General features: G+C 43.6%; 1 protein-coding gene across 8 annotated transcripts in view; it reads left to right on the top strand.

Annotated features, from left to right (window-relative positions):
* Positions 1–15,310, top strand: part of PTPRD (protein tyrosine phosphatase receptor type D) — a 348,154-nt gene that overhangs the window by 140,829 nt on the left and 192,015 nt on the right. For all 8 annotated transcript variants that reach the window (XM_066604263.1, XM_066604260.1, XM_066604264.1 and 5 more), the window contains exon 3: positions 13,613–13,758. In XM_066604263.1, coding sequence (XP_066460360.1) covers positions 13,613–13,758 — 146 coding nt within the window. The remainder of the gene's footprint in view (positions 1–13,612; positions 13,759–15,310) is intronic.

The following is a 15,310-nucleotide window of genomic DNA, read 5'->3' as shown; positions in this document are numbered from 1 at the left end:
TCAAGAGGCTTTATGTTTTTCATTTGCTACGAGATGAAGGATTAGGACTGGATTATCCAGCAAGTCTCTATTTTCATTCAGGTAGATTTAGCCCATCTAGATTACAAACATGTGGAAAATGAAAAGCTTGAAGTCATGGTCACGAGCCGCGCTCGTATTGTTCCAGTACCTGCTTGTGCTCATACTCTATTATGTTGGTAATTATTGGGAAGATGTAGTCCGGAACGAGGAAGCTTAATATCACACTGTATGTTATTCAGGCCAGCGTCCTCGTCCTAGGGGCCACATATGGACATCCATGGACTATATGGACTTGACTTCTCTTTTGTTTTTGTACAATTCTGTGAAGATCTTCTCCTTTGTCTTTGATGTGGTCTATTTCACAAGATAATCTGTAATAAGTGCTGATAATATCTCACTTCATGGTGTGCCATTTCCATATAAATGACATATTTATAGGTTTGCTTCCCTTGCCTGATCTAAGCACTCCCGTAGACGATGGGGAATACTGAGAGGATTACCATCGGGAGTGGTTGGAGCTTGACAAAATTCAGAAAGAGACCTAAGAAAATATATATGTAGTGTTCTATACCTCCTCCTCCATGAGGATATACACATAGTGGCTGATCTGAAAGCCCACATGTGTTATGGTGGTGGGGTAGGGTGTCTTTGTTGATGGTGGAGGGGCTAGAAACTGCCCCAAATACCCCTTTACACTGGACGATTATTGTCATGAGGAATTCAAATCTGAGCAGTCTCAATTAGATTTGTCCAATGTGAATGCAGGAAAAGAGAAGACCAGGGATTCTTTATCAAAGTAACTGAATTAGTAAGTAAAGGCCCATTTACACGCAATGATTGACGCTTAAAGGGGTTTTCCAGGGAGAATACTATTGATGACCTATCCTTGGGATACATCATCAATAGTTGATCGGCTGGGGCGCGTTACTCGGGACCCCGACCTATCAGCTGAGTGGGCACATGCTGTCATTGCCGCAAATACAGAGAGGTCGTAGCGGAAGCAGCGGAGTGCTCCGCACCAACCACTCTGTAGTGGTCGACGCTTGTAACTGCAGGCATGGCCGTCATTCAAATCAATGCAAGCTGTTCCTGCAGTTACAAATGCCGGCCACTGCTCAGAGGTCGTCGCGGAGGTTTCTGGTGCTTCCGCTCCGACCTCTGTTTATTTGCGGCGCTGACGGCATTTGTTGCTGAATTTCAGCCTGCATAAAAATAGTTGCTGCTTTGTTTGCATGTCGTTGGGTTTAAACGGCATTTATTTAGTCGTTTAGTCTTTCAAACGACCTGAGGGGATGGGTAAGTGTTTGCCCAGGTAATTACAATGACTCATGCCAAAGAAGACAATGGCTATTTCTTTGCAATAATTAAAAACCTCCCGCCTAGAGATTCTTTGCATAGATACACACGCCCACCTGAGCAAACAACATGTACAGCGTTTACATAACTAATTAGGGAATTGATGGGGATTTCACATGATTATCTTTACATGTCAACGCTCAGCATTTGAAAGCAAAAAAGTCGTTCAAACGACAATCATTGCATGTAAATGGGCCCATTTACACGCAACGATTGTCCCTAAAAATTCAATGTGATGATTGTTGCCCCTAAACGCAAAGCACTTTGTGTTCACTTTTCATCGCCGGCTCGCTCACTTCTCACTACGTCTAAACGCTCCCCGCTCAATGTTCCACATAGAAATATGGAGCGCTGAGTGAGAAGTGAGTGATTCTCAGCGATGATCTGCCTGTCTAAATATTCTGCCCAAGCGCGAACAACGAGTGGTGATGTCGCTTGCTCGTGCTCTCGTTTAAACGGGAATCTACTGAGATTCCGTATAGAATGACAAACACCATATAGATACAGGTAGATTTTGTGATCCTATAGTGTAAATATCGATTCACAACACAAAATAGCTGCTGTTAGGGTTATGGTGTTTTAACCTTCCCTTCTATCAGTAATGAAGCCCTTGATATTGGTATGCTCCTCATTATGGGCTTTAAACCTGCACATATATCTTTTTAAGGAGGTGACTTGGCTGACTACTGACAGCCAGGCTCCTGCTGTAATTCATAAGGATAGGGAAACTTCAGATCCTGGCCGTTTAACCCCTTACATGCCTCCATCAGAAGCAGCTACGGCATCTAAGCAGATGACAAGGGGACAGGGCTCTTCCTGTCACCCTTCAGCACCCCACAATACTAATGTGTTCCCATGGCAGCTGCTGGCCTGTCAAAGTCCTCCATGTCTTCTTTGTAAATCAGCCTATTAGACCCTATCTCCGGTAGAGTCTAGTAGGCTGATGTCCAAGTCTTTGTAGAATGCACTACATAAGTATTTCTGTGTAGTATCCTAGTGATCAGACAATCACATCTTGAAGTCCTCTCAATAGGCTCAATAAGGTTTAATTTTTAAAAAAAATCAAATTTTAATAAACAATTTGCATTTCTCCCTACAAATACCCTTTACAGCTGGATAGAATACCAAAATTTAGATTTTAAAAAAGCAGCACATAATAGGTAGAGATGAGCGAGCACCCAAATGCCCGGGTCCGCGTTATTCAAGTCAAGCTTTTAATAAAATTCGAGCGCTCTACTCAAGTAACTAACCCCATTGGCTACAATGGGAGACTCGAGCATTTTTGTATGTGGGACGCCGGGTGCCGAGCTTTTTTTTTCCTTGGTTCATCTCTCTCTCTCCCTCTCCCTTGCCTGCCACACATATAATTTGCGAATGATGCACGCTACGTCACGGCCGGGACGGGCCAAAACAGGCGCATCACAAAGGGGAGGAGCCAAAAACTGGGGTGTGGTCGAACACGGCTTAATGCTCCCTCGAGTAACGAGCACCATCGAGTATGCTAACACTTGAACGAGCATCAAGCTCGACAGAGTATGTTCGCTTAACTCTAATAATAGGTATTACTACATTCGTAATGAACCAAACAGTGTTATTGTGTTATTTATCTCACATGGTGAACGCCATAAAAATAATTTTAAAAAGTAATGCCAGAAATTACTATTTTTTCTTTCATCTGCCTCCCCCCAAAAAATGCAATAAGAGTCAATCCAAAAGTCACACGAACCTCAAACTGGTACCAATGAAGACTACAACTCTTTCAGCTAAAAACAAGCCACCAATAATGCCATGAGTCCTGGCATGCGACGATGCAGATTGTTGTCTTTCTTTAAAAACATTTTTTTGTGTTACAGTTGTAAAAAATAAAATAAATCTTATATAGACTTGTTGTCCCAGTAATTGTTCTGATCCAGATAAGGAAGTTATGTTCTTTCAAAAGGTTTTTATTAAGATTGCACTAACAGAAATAGATGCCATCCATGCAACAATGTTCCCCACGCGGGGGGCATACATAGCAAAAAAGCAAATACAGATAACATTTTTATGCTAAGTACAAAAATGTTATCTTATATTTTCTCATGGGTTATTAAAAGTTATACAGTTTGCCAATTTGACTCAGAATTTTTAAACTAAAACAATAAAACTTATTCAACTTTAACTTTAGGTCCTTCAGCTTCTCCCTCGCTTCTCAATCCCAGCAGATGTAATGATATAGATTCCAAAATATATAGACAACGGGATTGCTGTAAATCGAGAAGCAGGTTATGTCTAAATCCTAGAATATCGACCTGGTCAATCCACGGTCCCCATACTGGGCCAAACCTCTCCAACGTGTCAGACTGTATGGCGTGTAGCCTTTCATATAGGGCAATTTGTGAGATCCTATTCAGCACCTCCCTAAAGGACAGGTGGGTCTGTTTCCATGTGGTCGCCATATAGGTAGTCTGTATGAGTTTGTGAGCTTGATATTTAACCCTAGGCGGGCGGTCTCCCAGTAGGAACATTGTTGGGGATCTCTGAAATGGGCTAATGAACAACTTATGCAATAGGCTATGAACCTGAGACCAGAGTCTGGATACCTCTGGACACGTCCACCAAATATGTAATTGGGATTCCGTCTCCGAGCATCCCCTGAAACACAAGGGTGAAGCGGATGGATAAAACTTATTAATTCTCACCGATACTAAATAGGTACAGTGTAAGATTTTTATAGATGTCTCCATTAAGGTGACTGGTTATGTTCTTTCTTACCAAATTGTGAACGCCATGAAAACAAAACCCAAAAATAATGGTGGAATTCTAGGGGGGTTTCCATCTCCCCCTCCCTGAAAAAATGTATTAGAAATTACACACATTACATGTACCACAGAGTAATGATGCCATTAAAATATACAACTAGTACTATAAAAAAAACCATTGTCAACAAGTTATGGCTCCTGCAATGTGACAATGTGACTCTATTGTACTTCTATTTACTTTCATGGTCATTTCTTTATACCTCACCCATAGACAATTGTTCTACCTGCCAGTAGATTCCTGCTGCCCTCACCACTGGAGAGAGGCTCCCTTGTTACAAAGGACAGTGGTTTACTATGAAACACTGCTGCATTGTTTGCTGGCCTGTAATGGGGATGGGGGGTTCATATGAAAACCGCCCTGCATCACTGCGGGACATCCCTTCCCCCATTGCTTTCAATGGGGCAGCAACAGCGCCAGTCAATGGGAGAAGATCCCGATCCTCTGCCACTGCTATGACAGCAGCAGCAGGGGATTCCTCCATCCCCGCAGGGAGTCCCCCCATCACTGAACACAGTGTTCAGTGATGAGGGCACTCCCTGTGGGGATGAAGGATTCCCCTGCTGCTGTCAGTGTTCAGTGATGAGGGACTCCCCTTGGGGTTGAAAGAAGCCCCTTCTGCTGCTCTCACAGCAGTGGCAGGAGATCGTGATGTTCTCCCATTGCTTTCAGTGCAGCCCGCGCTGCTGCCGCTGGCCCCATTAGAGACCATGAGCGATATCGCAAAAATAATAGACATGCTGTGATTTTGTTTTCATGCAGGATTGCAAGTGTTAAAACATTGCAAATGTGAAGGGAACCATTGGAAACTGTTTGTGCAATTTCGCAGCGCTGCGAAAAATCGTAAAATTATGAAGCAATTTCATTGCCAGTGTGAAGGTACCCTTAAAGCTAACGGACAGGGCTTCCAGGAGGCATTTTCCAGCATGATAATGCTCGGCCACACATACAAGGATATCACAGGAATGTCTCCACAACATTGTCACACTTCCGTGACTGCCCGGCCGCCGGATTTATCATCAATAGAACATGTATGGGACCATCTGGGACGCCAACTTCACTGGCCTGCAAGCTTGCACGAACTAGATGCTCCGTTACAGCAAATATGGACTGATATACCGCAGGATACCATATGGAACCTGTATGCTTCCCTGCCCATCTGTATCACGTCTGGTATCCAAACTAGAGGCGGTCCCACAGGGTACTAAAGCCTCCATGCCTGCCCGTATCAGATCTTGTATCCAAGCTAGAGACGGTACAACAGGGTACTAGAGCCTACATGCCCACCTGTATCACATCGTATATCCAAGCTAGAGGTGGTACAACAGGGTACTAGAGCCTTCATGCCACTAGAGCCTTCATGCCTGCCCGTGTCACATCTTGTATCAAAGCTAGAGGCGGTACAACAGGGTACTAGAGCCTCCATGCCCATCCGTATCACATCTTGTATCCAAGCTAGAGGCGGTACAACAGTGTACTAGAGCATCCATGCCCGCCTGTATCACATCTTGTATCCAAGCTAGAGGCAGAACAAATGGGTACTAGAACCTTCCTTCAATGATTCAGTTTTCCGCAATAAATTATCTTTTGCTCTGATATTGTAATTACTTACTTGTATCAACAATACAATGAGAAAGTTCATTCGATTCCGATAACTACTTCTAGGGGATAGATTTTTTTTTTTTTTGACAATTTCCTATTTTAACAAGTACTGAACTGTGAAGCTAAACTGTGCACGTCCCTTTTTAGAGTATTCTCTTTCTTTTTGTGTCTCCAGTACAACACAGACTTTTATAGAAGTGAAGCCACAGTGGCCAACACCAGGAGGCTGTCATTGCCCGTCATGTTGGACTGTCAGTAGCATTGCTTTCTCATTGATGCCATTCACTCCTTGGGAAGTTTCCCACGTTAATGTCAGGCACTGCTTAATGAAGTGTGCCTTAAAGTTTTTGTTGGCTTGCATGCTGTAGTGTGTCTTGGGAAGTTATAAATAGTTGCCGTTCACATTCAGGAATGCCCTTATGTTAATAGGCAGACTCATGACAGTAGTAATTTTGTGTGCCACCAGAGAGCCCGGCAGCTGTGGTCTGGATGCGAGCAATGGAGTCAGCAAGATTAAATACTGCAGACATTTGTGTCAATTGCTGCTTGTTCATATTATGGAGAAAAATATGAAGGCCACTTAGCTTTTTTTTTCAATGAGTAAGCAAGTTACTTTCAGCAGCTGTTACTTGACAAAGTAATGAACTTTTGCAGCGCATTTGACTCATTGGCTAGGAAGATACAGTCTGCTCATTATATAGTGTATTATATAATAATGCTATAATAGATCACTCTTCTGCAGTAATAAACCTAACACCGTTTAGGCAGTAAGTGTGATTTATGACTCCATGAGTCACTTGGACATTGCCACTATATTTTATTTAATTGGTTTACTATAGAACTTGTTAGTTGACATTTAAAGACCATGCAGAACTATGTTCATGTTATGACAAGTATCTCATCATTTTAGCCATCAGGTAAAGTTTACTGTTGATCAAAAAGTTATGTTGGTCCCAAAGAACATCCATAAATACCATCAGGACAATAGATTAGGGCGGTGCTGTTGTATCTTGTCTCCACCAGAGGAATAGGTGGAGACAAGCTGCATGCCACCAACTTCATTGACTGGGCCGGAGAATCTGCTGGTCTGTGCTCCTAGCTATGCTATCATATTTCCCCAGGTGACCTTCTTCCCCTCCAGTTTAAGCGGTGTAGGTTCCCCCCCTCCTCCTTCTCCTCCTCCTACTTCTTCTCCTCCTCATCGATTGCATTTCGCCGCTGTCAATATCCCCGTGCGGCAACCCCTCCAGCCAGTACCGCTGTGGGCACGTAGGTCCACAGTGAGACTTCCACCAGCGACCTTCCCTGCCAACGTCGGCGCTGTAATTTCCCCCCACACACACACACTTCACTGCATTCACCCGCTGCCACTGTCTCCGGTGCTCTGCCTTCTTCTTATGCCGTCCCTGCTCTGGCACAGTCTTGTGCAGAAGTCGATAAGGGGACAAAGGAGAGCGGCCGTTGGGTCAGTGGCACAATGAGGCAGGGGGGGGGGGGGAACATAATGGAAACCCAATCAAGTTGTGGGCGTTGCTTGTGGGCATGCAGCTTGTCTCCACTCATTCTTCTGGACCCTCCGTAGTGTATGAATGCATTTGTCTCGTGCTTATTGTATTGTCAGTGTCTTTCATGTTGCATGAATATGATGTGCATTGCACTTCTGTAGCACTGAATGAGTTTACTGTCTGGTATGCAAGGATGTCTGAGAAATGTATCTTGTTGTTTGTCACCTGATTGTGCTTTATATGTATGAATGCAAGGTCTTTGCAAGGGAGTTCCTTCCAGTCTGGCAGTCAGTCAGTCTGAGCTGTGAGTGAGCCACACAGACACAATCGGTTCTGTATGGCTAGGAATGGAAGCGGATAAGAGGTAACCTCACCCTTCCCTGGAACAGCTATACCAAGGTAATACCAGTGGTGTTCTAAACCACCGTTGAATGGAGAGCAAGTGGAACCACCATTGCAGTGTGCTCCACCGGTCAGACGCTCCGTCTGCCCGATGTGAGTGCTGACCAGTAGAGTGTTGGAGAAAGAGAGAGCATATGCTTCACACTATTTTCTAACTCTTTCAGCATGTCTGACACCATTTGCTTAACAGATTAATATCTACTCCACAGTTCCACTCTTTGCAGAAAAACATTCCCTCCCCTAGAAAAAGTTGTTGAAATCAAATGAAACTTTGTACGTGAGATTGTAAAGTTGATACAAGTGATTACAATATCAGAGCAAAAGGATCATATATTGCAAAACACTGAACACTAGAAGGGAGGCTCTAGTACGATGTTGGGTCGCCTCTAGCTTAGACGCAAGATGTGATATGGGCGGGCATGGAGGCATAAAGGTTCTATATGATATCCTGCAACTTATCGGTACACATTTGCTTTAACTGAGCCTCCAGATTGTGCAAACCCATAGGCTGTCGAAGTTGGCTCCCACATAGTCCTATACATGTTCTGTTGGCAATAAATCTGTCGATTGGGCAGCTACAGAGGTGTGGTAATGTTGTGGAGACATTCCTGTGACTCCCTTGTGGGTGCGGCCAAGCATTATTCTGTTGGAAAATGTCTCTTGGAAGCCGCCATGAGAGGAACACATGGCTGCAGGATGTCCTGAACATATCGCTGAGCCGTCATTGACCCTCGTACCACTACTAGGGGTGACAGCTGTTGTATGCGATGGCCCCCAGACCATCACACCAGTAGTGGGGGCAGTGTGCCTCACCATAACAAAGGCAGGATTGGGGGCGCTCATCCATAGTTCTCCAGACACAAACCTGAGAGTAGTTCAAAAAGACACAGGGGCTTGTAACGATGTGCCAGCTGTCCCTGGATAGTGGCCTACGAAACAGTTGGAGTTGTTCATGCTTGTCGGACGATCAGGCAATCTGTCGAGGGACGTCCTGTGCCCAGTCGCCTTGTGTGCCCTCACACATCTACTAGTCCCAACACCTGCTTAAAAGTCTGGTCAGAATGGCCCAGGTGGCGGGCAATTCGTCGATACGACCATTCAGCTTCTTGCATTCCCATAACGTGCCCCCTCTCACACTCTGCTAACTGGGCAAAATCTCATTATAGAGGCGTCTACCGGTCAACACGCTCTACACAGGCGGAAAGAGATCCACTACACACAAGGAGCCTCTGAGAACCTTTTTATAGGCCAAGGGTGGAACCACTTTTAAGGCCTCAGGTGACAAGACCATTCATCTAATGACTCCACAATTCTAATAATTTGCAAATCTGCCTGAGATGTAACTGCGTGACGGTTTTTGCAGCAAAATGACAACTTCTTCTAGGGGTTGGACTTTTTTTGGACAAAGTGTATATTAAAGCATCTCAGAGATGTCATAAGGATACAAAGGCTATGTCCTGGGTTCAGTGTATGAGGAGTAGCATTGGTTACAGGTGGTGACCGTATCCCACTGTTGTTATTGATGACTATAGATAGACATTAGAGATGAGCGAACACGTTCGGCTCCGCCCCTTTTTCGCCCGAACACCGAACTTTGCGAACACTTCAGTGTTCGGGCGAAAAAGTTCGGGGGCCGCCGTGGCAGCGCGGGGGGGTGCGGCGGGGAGTGGGGGGGAGAGGGAGAGAGAGAGGGCTCCCCCCTGTTCCCCGCTACTGCCGCCCGCGCCGCCGCGCATCTCCCCGCCCCCCGTCGGCACCCGGACACTTACGCGCGAACACTGCAGTGTTCGGCAAAGCCGGTGTCCGGGTGCGGATGTGTCCGTAACGGACACGTTCGCTCATCCCTAATAGACATACATGTTTATTAATTAACCTAATGTAATCAGTAGTGGACAGTGTATATCATTCTGATGAACAGACAGCAGTAACGGACAAGAGCTGGCATGATTCTACCAGTGTTCACATTATCCCGAAGCACTTCATCTGCAGTGCCTGCTTGAGATTTCTCATTTTAAAGCCAATCTTTCCATACACCGTGACACTTACGATAAGAACATTTTGATAGATGATGATACTTATAACAACAATCAGGTTGCTTTTTTGGAGCAGAAGTGCCAGGAAGAAGCTTTTGCTGCGAAGCAGGAGATATCAAGTTGGCTCTTGAGAGCAGATAGAAAAGTTAGATAAAAAATAGGGCTAATGTGAACCCGCTGACCTAAGATTGCAGGTGACGGCTAATAGCGTAGAAGAGAAATGTAATGTAGTCCATGCTATAGTAGGGTGTACGTGGCGATGAGCGTACATGATGTAACTAGTATTTCAGTGCTAGCTGTATATTTACTCTTTTTTACATTTACCTTAGGCTGGACCATAGTTTATTACCATCCTATACAATGCCATGTAGTCCCTTTTCCAGAGACCTGAAAAAACAAATTGCCAAAAAGGGTTTTAAGGCCCATTTACACGTAATGATTATTTCTCAAAGTTCGTTCAAACGGCCGAAAATTAGCGATAATCATTACATGTAAACGCGGTCATCCTGCAGTTTTCGTTTGAACAATGATTTTAAGATGAATTTAAAATCCATCATTCAGCTAGTAAGAGATAAAGTATGCCTCGCTAGACCACACAGTGTTATCTCCACGGGAGACGGCAGATAACATTGTAATCTGCTGAGAGCCTCAAGCAGAACAATGCAGCTGTGTGCACAACTGGACATGTGATTAATCATAAGGCCCATTTACACCAGCAGATGATCAGTCAAATGACAGTTTGAGTGACAGCTTTGAGCGATCATTTTGCATAAAGTATTAAGTAGCTACTCAGCTACTTAATAGCAATTAAGTGTGCAAATGAAGCCTTCACTGAATGCAGATAATATCCCAAGGGCTATTATCTGCGCTAAGATCCTTTGTTCTCCATGGGGAAACAATGCTGTCAGCAGTGGAGAACTGCTGATAAGGCTGAAGGACGATTTTTAGGTTGGACTGAATTTAATGATCAGCCAGCAGTGCCCGAAAAGCGCATGATTGGTGCACATATACACGCACCGATTATCGCTAAAACGATACGTCAATTAGAGTTTGTTTTTTGTTTTTTTGCGATCATCGGCTGATGTAAATGGGCTTTTACTCTGGGCTCTACTAACAGCTCTTTGAGGCCCTTTTGCATGCAAATAAAGTTGATAAAGTGTTAGTGGCCATTAATACTTTATAAAAAAAAAATCACTAAATCTTTCAGTCATTTTGAAAGATTATCCTTGTACATAAATGAGACTTTAGTTGTGTACTAATGGGACTAGAATGGGTGCAGCTAAAGGTCCATTTAGGCAGGGCGAATGTCGGGAAAATGATGCCCGACACTCGTCCTTGTGTGTCCTCGCTCCCCTGGTGCTGCATAAACGATGGGCGATGAGCTGATCGCTCATCGTTCAGTGTAAATAGCAGCCGTTCAGTACTGAACGGCCGCTATGTTAAGTCAATGGAGAGGGGCGGGAGAGAACGAGGAGAGAAATCTCCTGCAGCCTCTCCACTGTGAGCCAGCGATACAAGCTCTCGTGCAGCAGCATGAGAGCGAGTATGTGCGTGGACGAGTGACGGGCATCATTTGCCCGTGTTAGTCCTGTCTAAATGAGCCCTCAGAGAATGTGGCCATATACTTACCAATGTACCAATACAAGAGGACAGATAATAGCACCACATCCCTCAACATGCAGAAAGCCAAACTGCTATATGGAGGAGCATTGCACAGGTGCAAGGTACTGATGAACTACCACACACACAGTTTGGCTGTCTGCTTGCTGAGGGCTGTGGTGCTATCATCTACCCTCTTGTATTGGTAAGTATATGGCCACTTTCTGGGATTGTTTTTCTAAATATTCCCATTTTCAGTGAACAGGTTCGAGAATGAGAAGTCTTATTTGTTGCTACTGATAAATGTCCTTATTTGTCACTTAGTAAAAGGTATTTGGATCTTCTGAATACGGAAGGAAGATCTGAAAGAACTGATCTGCAGCTCAGTTATGAAATGTGTAGGATAGCCAGGAGCACGGCTGGAGGAACTGCCATTAGCATTTTCTTTGAATGAAACTTGACTTACATCAAGCTCTCTGTATTTCAGGTATCAATATGACCTTCTCTGTCTCAGCTTAAGATGTTTATACCAAAACAGAAATAATTCTTTCAGGGTTTTCATTCCAGACCATCTGTTTATCACCCAATTCCCATTTAAGCAGTCCACTATCTCCTTTTAGACGCAACATGCTAACCAGATGGAAGAGCCACTACTCTATTGAGATATAACTGATGTATTTCCTGAAAATAAGACACTGTCATATATAAATTTTTGCCCCCAAATAGGCACTAGGTCTTATTTTCAAGGAATGTCATATTTTACTTACCTCGATCCAGGTCCTTCCCGCTGCTCTCCAGAACCCTGACGCGATTCCTGCAGTCCTCAGCCGGCCACACAGGATCACTTCCTGGTTATGGGATTCATAAATCCCACCTCCACGAAGCAATGGCTGTCATTGGTTCAACAAGCACTGCATTGATTGGTTCTTTGAGCGCCACAGCTCAGCCAATCAGTGCAACGCTGGAAGAACCATTACAGCCATCGCGTTGTTTAGGAGGGATTTATGAATTGCCTGAGTCGTGGCTGTGATTGGCTCTTTAAGCGGTGCTCAGCCAAACCATGCAGCGCTGGAAGAGCCAATCACAGCCATCACTTTGTGGAAGCGGGATTTATTAATCCCGTAAACAGGAAGTAGTCTTATGTGGCCAGCCGAGAGCTACAGGAACCGCGCTGAGGCTTTAGAGAGCAGTGGGAGGAACCTAGACCGAGTCTGCTAGGTAATGTATTCCTTTTTTCTTTTTATGTAATCTAGCCAGGGCTAATTTTCAGGGGTAGGGTTTATATTTCAAGCCTCCCTGAAAATCCTAAAAAATTAGGCCAGGGCTTGTTTTCATGATAGGTCCTATTTTTGGGAAACTGTATATTAGACTCTACATCCATTTAAAGGGTTTCGCACTCAAGAGAATTGGAAAAATTATTTTTGGGGTATTTCATGAATTGATCCATTTTTATTAGAGTTGAAGATGGAAATATTCACAGAAAACTTTATTAGTGTCTAGATAGGTTACAGACATTCCACGTATATACACAGGAATCTGCCCTGGGAGATCAAAAAGGTTTCTCCATAGACATTACAACAGCTGCAAGCAGAGAATAACCGCAAACCCTACCAGTGTATCTGCATTTTTGTAATCCTTTGTTTTATTGCGGTGTCTTTTCTTCTGACTGTGATGTGACCGCATTACTTTAGTGAGCTTACAGTATGTCATGCTTCATGGATTACTTGGGACACATGTCAAGTTGATACTTCACACTGTAGTCGCTTTCCCTCAATCCATGACATGAAAACGGTAGGAGAACACACTTCTGACTAATTGCCTTGTGACTGAAATCATCTGACTGTGGAAATCACTGATTTGTTATTGTTTTTCGCACAAGCAGAAAATTAACCCAAAAATAAACATTTTAGGTTGATCATTTTATCTACTTTGTGTAACAAACTTTCGAGAACACTATAGGCCGTGAGAAATGTTGTCTTAACCCTTTCCAATCCACTGTCTGACCTCTAAAGACATGATTTAAGGCTGTACAGCTCCGATGTTGAAAGATGTCCGTCGTGGTTCTCTTACTGTATATTGCCAGCCTCTCTGCTGTCGGAGCCTATCCAACGTGTCACCTCATGCAGTACTGGCTTTAGCCAGCAGATAGCGCTGTTGTATAACGGCAGAAAAAGAGTAAGCCCCCTAGGAAAACCAGGATACAAAATGGATTGGAAAGGGTTAATATGTTTTTTTTGGAATATTCACATTGTGCATGTTTGTTATCGACTAATTTTCATCTCTACTTTCTTTTTTCAGCTCCACCAAGGTTTACAAGAAGCCCTGTTGATCAAACAGGAGTATCAGGGGGAGTTGCTTCTTTTATTTGTCAAGCTACCGGAGATCCCCGACCGAAAATTGTTTGGAATAAAAAGGGAAAGAAAGTCAGCAACCAGAGATTTGAGGTATTAGGTCCATTGTTCTGTTCCTCCGACAAAGATTACACATGCATGGAGTTGTCGTGGTGTTACCCATTGATACGCAGTTCATATGATATAGAGTGAGCCTCTCGCTAGGAAACCCAAATATTCATCAATAATGTTGTCATTTCTGTATGGTTCCCTATGAAAATTCACTTGGACGAAGATTATGAAAACTGCCTAGAAGAAAAATGGCAACCAATCACATAGCAGCTTTCATTTTTTTAAGAGCACTATGTGGAATGAAAGCTGAGCTGTGATTGGTTGCTGTAGGCAACAAAAAGTTTTTGGTTAGGGCAGTTTCATAATTCTTCCCCCATATGTCTGTCGTAACATTACACCTCTCAACAAAGTGAACTGTACCTATGACAGCGAGACGCGGCCACCAAACGGGGATTTGACTCAAACGGGCCACAAACCTATATACTCAGTTGAAGAGCGTGTTTTTTTTAATTCCAAAAATTAAAAAATGTAAAGTTATTTTGGTGACCGATTAATTCCGAAAAATCTGTGGCTGCTACGATCACCAGAGGTTGATGCTACTACCGATGTCACATTGGCAGACTCGCATACAGAGCTTGGACTCTAGAGACGGCCATTTTCAGCAGACCTTGTTTTGTTGTACAAAGGAAATACAGGTCAATTCTCACAGGGAACCGGACAAAAATGAAAAAGTTATTGAGGGACGTGTGGGTTTCTTGGCAAAAGACTCATCCTGTATGAGACTTGCCACATACTTTTGCACCACTACTCTTTGGAAGTTGTGCTGCAGTTACAGTAGAATGCTACTAGTCCAGCAATCTAGTAAGGAGAGCATTTAGTACATCCAAATATCGGATACAAGCTTTTGGTTACCAAATTTATAAGAATACATTCTATTGTGAACCTAAGTATTTGCAAAGTGTTTTATAGACTCCCTGCATGTTGCTTGTACTTTGCCAATGTCCTGACCGTAAGTGAGTAAAGTCAGTGCATATGCCTGGGTTTAACTACACAATCCAAGTGTAGCAATTTTCCCTAAATTCTAGTTTTTTCTAGGGCGTTTCATAACTGATTTTGCTCACTGTTAGCGTTAAGGTATATTTTAAGATATATTATCACACTGTGTGTGTATAATATATATATTTGGCATCAGGGGGCCAGATAGTGAGACATTGAGACAATCATGTACTGAGACATACCCAAACTTTTATAGTCCTGCAACAGCTTCAGTAGTCACTATTGTGCCATCTTGCAGCTTTTCTCTATTGATATTTTGTCACTCGGTTCTTCTGTGAATGCCTAATGTGCATTTTGATGTCTGACTTAATATGTTCTTATCCAATATTACTAATATGGCTATCATGCCAGGTATGTAGTCTCAGCCCAGGCAAACACACGGACCAGTGAAAACTAATGTGCAAAGAATTAATTAAATAATGGAAAGCTATAGTTTCACTTTTTCATTAGGTGCGTCCATCAAAATTCCAGGTGCCGCCAAATCAGTAACTGTGCAACCGATAACGGTTGGCCAGCAAAGTCATGAGTGAAGGAGAAG

This window comes from Eleutherodactylus coqui, chromosome 5 (genome assembly GCF_035609145.1).
Source record: "Eleutherodactylus coqui strain aEleCoq1 chromosome 5, aEleCoq1.hap1, whole genome shotgun sequence".
NCBI lineage: Eukaryota > Metazoa > Chordata > Amphibia > Anura > Eleutherodactylidae > Eleutherodactylus > Eleutherodactylus coqui.
Note: the sequence above shows the minus strand (reverse complement) of the source record. Positions and strands in the feature narration are given on the sequence as shown.